General features: G+C 36.0%; 1 protein-coding gene across 3 annotated transcripts; it reads left to right on the top strand.

Annotated features, from left to right (window-relative positions):
- The first annotated feature begins 2134 nt into the window (after positions 1 to 2134).
- LOC143885005 (dihydrodipicolinate reductase-like protein CRR1, chloroplastic) lies at positions 2135 to 7131 on the top strand. 3 transcript variants are annotated; one of them, XM_077388940.1, is made up of 10 exons: positions 2229 to 2906; positions 3055 to 3177; positions 3271 to 3345; positions 3436 to 3501; positions 3946 to 4041; positions 4239 to 4355; positions 5072 to 5164; positions 6268 to 6369; positions 6460 to 6546; positions 6636 to 7131. In XM_077388940.1, the coding sequence occupies exons 1-10, from the start codon at positions 2796 to 2798 to the stop codon at positions 6666 to 6668; spliced, it is 903 nt and encodes a 300-aa protein (XP_077245055.1). In that variant the 5' UTR covers positions 2229 to 2795; the 3' UTR covers positions 6669 to 7131. The 3 variants fall into 3 exon arrangements, 2 of the variants coding, with proteins under 2 accessions (XP_077245053.1, XP_077245055.1); XM_077388938.1 differs by having other exon boundaries at positions 2178 to 2906; positions 3271 to 3501; XR_013253112.1 differs by lacking the exon at positions 6636 to 7131 and having other exon boundaries at positions 2135 to 2906; positions 3271 to 3501; positions 5580 to 6369; positions 6460 to 6506.
- The last annotated feature ends 602 nt before the right edge of the window (positions 7132 to 7733 follow it).

Raw genomic sequence — 7733 nt, 5'->3', positions numbered from 1 at the left:
TCTTGGGTTTTGATAAAGGGCACTCGTTAAGGTGCAATGAAAGAGAAATTTTACAATCATTTTAAACAAATTTTTATATTAAATTTATTTTCCAATGTACTTGTTAGCCAAACACTTTCTGGTTTAGGATTTTCCTATTTAATTTTTTTTCCTACTAGATATTATAGAAAATAATTTGGGTGATTTTATTTCGCTTCTTCCTTTGAGGGATGAGGATTGCTATAAAACAAGGGAGCAAATATCCCAACAAATACTAAAAAAGCATGAAATTTGCCAAATCCATTTGTTCTATTCACCCCTTCTTTATTTCTCGAATGCTATTCACCCCTTCTTTATTTCTTGAATGGGATAAATTTTAAGAAGTGTTTCCGTTTGGTTGCTGGAATTTTCTTGATTCTTAGGACTTTTGTGGAATTTCTGCAGGAAACCCACATTTGGTTGGTAGGCCAAAAATAATCCTAGGAACCAAAATAAGCTTGCAGAAGATTTTTTTTCTTCTTCCCAACAGTTCAAGCAACCAAACAAAGCATAGTCCGGTCAACCAAACATGGGATTTTTGTTTTACCGGGATACTTCTTGGGAGTTTTTTTCCCATCAATCTCCTGGGAAGTTTTTGTTCCACAAAAATCCCAAGAACCAAACAAATTCCGGCAACCAAACGGAGCAGAGATTTGTTATTGGAAGAGTTTTGTTAGGGCAGCATTTATATTTTTAGTTCATTTCTATATTCATAAAACAAAAATTCTAGACCTCGGAATTTCGAACAGCATTTGTAAAGATTGGTCTGGAATTTTCTTGTGCTTTTTCAAAATGAGAAATTCCAAATAATTCCTTTTGCTTTTCTAGTTCTATATTCATAGATTTTCTTGGCATGTAAAAATGAGTTTTTATATGATACACGATCGGGCAGGCACCACCCTTAATATTTAAGGGGCTGCTGTTGGATCAATATATCAAGGGTGGCACACTTTTTACATGAGCTCGCCCATTGAGGCATCATTTTGCCTATCGAGGCTTTGGTCCATTGTGACACATTTTCAAAAGGTTCGGTATTAAAAAACGGCCTAAAGACTCGCCCATTCCGGCTTGAGTCCAATTCAGTTCTTTGAAGCTCTGCGCGCCTCATCTTTCATGCGACACATTCATCAACATCAGGCGGCAATTCATCTTCAGCAATATCAAAAGCAGGCAGACATCAATCGTAACAGTGTGCATAAAAAAAATTTACATTTCTTTTTGGGGATATCTATTGTAATCAAATGTATATACGTTTGAGGGGGCATATTAGAGAATAAAATCAAATCTACTTTCTAATCTCTCTTGCTTGCCTCTTCTATCCATTGTCTAGATAAATCTAGTTGCTTCATTTAGCCAACTTACCCAATCTACCTCCAAGATGATCCAACGGTGAGATCTTAACCCAATCCAACCGTTGGATCCTTCATATTCTAACACACCAAATAATTGCTCCAATAATAGTAATATTTAATTGACCACTTTAGTATCTCCTTTTGAGTCCTACAAAGCTGTATAGGTGGGGATATATGTGAAATCAAGACCATTTATCTTGTAGAACTTCACGAGGGAACCATTGTGTTCTTGGACCCATCCCAAACAGACGTCTGATATGTTAGATGAAGGACTAAGAAAATCGACGTTTTAACTTTTCCTGATGGAATCCCAAATAAGGCTTTAAGGGTCAAGGGCTTCGGGTCGAGGACCTGTGTTGTCGTTCAAATCAACGATTCTGATCATGGATTAATAAATATCTTTTAGAGGATGTATCTGTGCTGGAATATTTGTGCTTATTCCAGCATTTTCTAAAGTTTAATCTTAAAATTTTATCATTTGCATGTGCTTTTCTTAAAAAATTAAAAAATTTCATCATTTACATATGGTTTCGCGTGTTTCCCTGATTTTACGAGATTTCCATCATGCGTGAAACCAAAATCGGAACGAAAATTTAAAACCTTGACCCAAGGAGCTGAAATACCGACGAGAAGCTACTAATCTCACTACTCTTGCTCCTCTATTAATTGTTAGGAGGGATAGGTCCGAGTGGGACGCGAGGGCGGCACCTGGCTTAGGGTTAGGGTTTTGTTTGATGCTCCAAACAGAGAATTGCTCCTTCCTAGGGAGAAGGATAATTCAGAGGATTTTCTCCGACTGGAAAAGGAAATGTTTGGTGGTTTCTGCGTTCGTTATATTATAATCTAGCTGTGAGGATGGTTTGTTTAGGGTTTGTTCTTCGATGGTTGATGGAGATTGAGAAATTGGGAAGGGTTTTTTGGAATAGTAGTTGATTTCGTTGTGAATTTGTTGATTTTGTATTTTGGGGGGAGGAGGAGTTGGGGAGAGATTTCCTTGTCTGAACGTAGGTGCAAAAATAAGAAAAAATAATAAAAATTTCAACAAGAGATAGAGGAATTATGAGCTTAAGACTTCAACCAATAGGATAGGCTACTGATGTTTGCACTACCATGTTTTGATAATGCCCTGAACTAACCTTGTCTTTTGTTATTTACCCAACTGTCAAAAGCTATTACATTTCACAAACAGGTCTCAGCAGACAATTAAACAGGAAAAGACAAGCTGAGTTTGAGTCAATATCAAAACATGGTAGTGCACATATCAGTAGCCATAAGATTTTGTTCTACTTGAATCAAAAGATAAGGATACAGTACTCATCTTGCCATGAAAAATAGCCAACAAAAAACAGTCCAGAAATATCAGAAAATTAACTCATCTACTTGATGTTTGAAAATAAAATAAAATAGATCTTTGGAAAAGCAGAAATGGCAGCCATGTACTGTTCATTTCAGCCTAGAGTTTACAAGAAAAATCAGAAACTGAATGTCAGCTCTCTCATTTCTTGCTCAATGCAACCTTCCCCTAACAATATCAAGGTACCCACTTACATTTCTTGTAAGGTCTCTTCTTTTCTTCTCATTTGGTGATATTTAGAGCAATAGAATCCTCAGAAAAATAAGAATAAATGCTAAGATGTTGTTGGAATTTGGTTCTGTTTGTGGGTTTTTCTCCTGTGGTGAAAAGGTGATAATCAATGGTGCAACAAAGGAAATAGGAAAGGCTGCAATTGTTGCAGTAACCAAAGCCAGAGGAATGGAAGTAGCTGGTGCAGTGGATTCTCATCTTGTTGGCCAAGATGCTGGAAAGGTCTTTTTTTTTTTTGTCTCTTTTCTTTTCTTTTTTGGTTTGGAGTTCACATTAATATTTTGTTACTGCTACTGATATTAGTACTTTGAGTAGGTGTGTAACATGGAGGAAGCTTTGGAAATACCCATAATTAATGACCTAACCATGGTTTTGGGCTCCATATCTCAGGTTTTGGCTTCACAAATCTCTTCCTTTTCCATTATATTCTGTATTTCATGTATCAAACTTGCTGGTGATGAACTTCTTTCTGTTTGGCAGTCGAAAGCAATTGGCGTCGTTGTCGATTTCACAGACCCTTCTACTGTTTATGATAATGTGAAACAGGTTGGCTTTCTTAGAAGTTAGAACTCTAATTTCTTTGTTATGCCGCAAATTATTACCATATTCACAGAGATGGGAATTTCTAAGGCAGACATTGAATAATTTAGAGTGAAAATCTTCTTTATAATAAACTTGGTACAGTACTCTCTTGCCTCAAGTTGTAATTTTTATACCCAGTTTGTTTTGGATTTTGATCAGTTTTGGACTCACAATCGGTTCTCAAAATCCAAAACAAACAGGGCCTAAACGTAATTTTGAGTCCAATAATCAGTTTTGGAATCACAATGGGTTCTCAAAAAATAAACAGGGCCTTAGCCTACAGAATTAAGCTGTAGTAGATTAGAATCTCTTTGTATTTATTTTTGTAAAGCATTATTAGGAGAGTCATAATTATCCACAAAATACAGTTTCTGTTTCCTACCTCTTCTCTCTGTTCTTATGTGATAGGCAACAGCTTTTGGCATGAGAAGTGTTGTCTATGTGCCTCGGATAAAGTTAGATACAGTAACAGCTCTATCTGCATTCTGTGAGAAGGCCAGCATGGTGAGATTGGGTGAGGGTATTTTATCTTATTCTTGTTGCAGGCCCATCACAGTTCATACTTGGGGCATGTTTTGGCTAAATTGAAAAAAATTGCCCCTAAAATTTTTCCTTGAAAATCAAATATTCCAATGTTTGGTCATTAGAGTTATTAAAATTAGAACAACTTTCTCATTCATTTATTCAGTATTTCTGTTCAGGGTTGTCTAGTTGCACCAACACTGTCTGTTGGTTCTGTACTGCTCCAACAAGCTGCTATTTCAGCTTCATTTCACTACAACAACGTAGAAATTGTTGAATCAAGGCCAGATGCATCAGTAAGTTGAAATAAGCAGAAACTTTTGATTATGAAAAATTATCTTCATTAGGAAGGCTTCAAATACTTGTCAGAGCTTTCTTTTTAGTTAATTCAATGTCTCTTAAGCAGGCTTTCTAGAAATTTAAGTACTTTGGGCTTCAGATAGTTGCACTTGGCAAGCTAAATTTCCATTAGCAGTTTATGTGAGAAAAGTTTGAGGCAGAGTATAGAGATGAATCAATTAGAATGTGGTAACATAATACTAACAATTAAAGTCAAGTTAGAGTGTGTTGAAGGTACAGGTAAATGATTGAATCCAACTGTTTTAATTACAAAATTATTTTCCTAGAAGGGGCATGAAACCTTTAAAAAAGATAAGTGTTTACTGAAACCAAGATCAAGAGATGGCAGAGAAGGAAGGATTCTCACTATAACTACATGATATAGAGAAAAATTCATCTCAAGAGTAAGGAATTTTTTATTAATATCTAAGTTGAGCTCCTTTTAAGAAAGCTCAATCTCAAGGTAGTACTTAGATAATCAAGGTAAAAGGTTGAAATAATCTCATTTATGACCGGTGTTCCTATTTGTGTCTTTCTAAGACTAAAATTTAGGTATTGATGAAAGCTACGATACAAGGAGGTCAACTTGTTTGCTTAGAGATTTTGGGAGACAGATTGAGTCACTATTTTGATATGAAGATACTTCAGCCACTCATTTTTCACTTTTTGACAGGACCTTCCATCACCTGATGCAATCCAAATAGCGAACAACCTTTCTGATCTGGGTCAGATATACAACAGAGAAGATCTTTCAACAGATGTTTTGGTAAGCAAAGACTTCATCATAAGAAATTATTTCTGAAATGCAATTTTTTATGGTCGTTTTATATTTACTTTAGACTTGAGGAAACCCATCCATTCAACGAGGGAAATTCTAAACTTTACTCCCAGTATTTATTGCTTTTAGAATTAATGCACTCATATTCAAGATTATAGATATATAGGTTTTATTTTTCTGAACAATCTAGCTTTTAATCTACTTCCGAATACTACAACAATTTCAGACTTTAGCTATGACAGAATATGTTTAATCATAAAGACGAGGTAATCATCTCCTGTGTAGTGCATAGAATCATATTGGTTCAACATAATCATCCGTTAATCTGTTTATTTTTAGTCAGTGATGCATTTCCCTGTTTTTATGATAATCTTCCCAATGTTCTGACCATTTTTTTTTGAAGTCCTAGGAATCTCACATTACCTTTCGTGGCATGACACCTGAAATGAATATCTTATTCTCATATTATGATGAATCATGGAAAAAGGATTATTCACCATTTCAGTTGACTTCATAGGGCAAGGATCAAAAGGCCAAATTTTAAGAGTGACCATTTTTTTTTCTTTAACCCGGAAAAGAGTACGGCTGAGGACCTCGAAATTCCTAGATAAAGTGAAATAAACTAGAGGAGGACTAACCGCCTTGCCTCGAGAACAAGACAGGATAAGAACCCTTTACGAAACTCAAAAACATTAGGCAAACTACCACCTTGCCACGAGTGACCTTCATGTAACATTTGGGTGATCAGCATGTTACCTATATGGTCCATACAACAAGAGGAAATCAACCTGAAACTCATAGCTCCCAATACGGAAGTACTACATTCATAAGAAATTGCGTCAGTACAAGCAACCAATATCTTCCTTTTTTCGAAAAAGTAAAAGAGGACTTCCTAGGAGGTCACCCACCCATTCTGGTACTATACTCTCGCCCAAGAGCACTTAACTTCTGAGTTCTGATGGGATTCAGTACAATCAACCAATATCATTTCTATTAAAACTTCAAAATCCTTCTCGAGTTCAAAAATTTGACAAGATACATCATTCAAAAAAAAAAATTGACAAGATACGTTATGATTCTGTCTGCCCAAGGCGAGGGGTCAAGTTTTGGGTGATGATGGGGTACGCGTGCACAGCTTGGTCCTTCCAGGTCTTGCCTCAAGTACAACGGTTCACTTCTCTGGTCCAGGAGAGGTATTCTTGGATTCCTTTTCTTCACAATTTAAACTGAAACTGGTTTTTTGCAATATAACAATCTGATCAAACTATGTAAAATAATCCCAGGTTTACTCTATCAGACATGATATAACAGATGTGCAGAGTCTCATGCCAGGCCTACTCTTGGCCATTAGGAAGGTCGTGCGCCTCAAGGTAAATGCCCTTCAAGATTTCCCTTTATTTATTTTGGGTTGCTTTTAACAATGTGCTTCAGACCTGCTCAAATTACAAACTTCATGCAGAATTTGGTGTATGGCTTGGAGAAGTTTTTGTAGAAAGCCAAGATGTCCTCATAGCTCCTCTATTGAGTAAATCTAGAGAAGATTCTGACTTTTCAGGGTGCATTCAAGGAGAGAACTCATTCCCCTTACTGAAGATTTTAACTTGAGAAGCCATTCACTGAACTACCCATGTATCCTGTTAACAATGATGCCTGATATAGAGATTATGCTGTGGGCAATGTTGTCATCACAAGAAGATATAATAATGTGCATTTATTGTGCAGATATGAGGATAGGAAAATCCAGTTTTTACAAACAAAACTGAGAAGCAGCCATGATTTACAAACAATCTAAATTTAAGTGAATGGCCTCCCTTGATCCAATATTCTCTCAAATGTACACACCCTTTGCACAATGCTGGAAAAGTAAAGATTGTACTTTTTTTTATTCACTGTGTAGCAAAACAGTTATACATCCATTCTTGCAATTCAATTCCTAATTAGGGGGTGATTTTCTAGTGCTGCTTTGATTTAGTAATTAGTATTACCTTCTGTCATATAAGCTTGGAATTAACTATGATATATTTCATAACCTAGACAAGAGATTGCATTAACACAGTGCCTTGCAATCACGAACAAGTTACTTGCAGAGACTACTAAGATGGAAGAGAGTCTCAAGAAGAGCAAAGTAGTATATTAACAGTAGATCAAGAGAGTAAATGCTGAGATTAAGCCCTGGTAATCAAAAGAAGATAATTGTATCTCCATCCTTTCTCAAATATTTCTACATTATATGGGAAGTATATCCATATAACGAGAATTTATATGATGGGTGGCCGTGAAAACATGTGAAGTCTAAAAAAGTAGGTACGGCCCACTTTTTTTTTATGATCCAAACCGTTCATCTGTTTGGGCACAACGTACATAGGGTGTATCCCAAAAATCATTTCCAGAGGATGATCCTAACCCTCCGATCTGAACGGTTTGGATCATAAAAAAAAGTGGGCCGTACCTACTTTTTTAGACTTCACGTGTTTTCAATGCCACCCATCATATAAATTCTCTCCATTTAACATAATAAAAATGAGGTAAGACACACAAAACAATATTAAAAGTGATT

The sequence above is a fragment of the Tasmannia lanceolata genome, unplaced genomic scaffold (genome assembly GCF_043159265.1).
Source record: "Tasmannia lanceolata isolate RefF3 unplaced genomic scaffold, GAP_Taslan_0.1 ptg000008l, whole genome shotgun sequence".
Lineage (NCBI taxonomy): Eukaryota > Viridiplantae > Streptophyta > Magnoliopsida > Canellales > Winteraceae > Tasmannia > Tasmannia lanceolata.
Note: the sequence above shows the minus strand (reverse complement) of the source record. Positions and strands in the feature narration are given on the sequence as shown.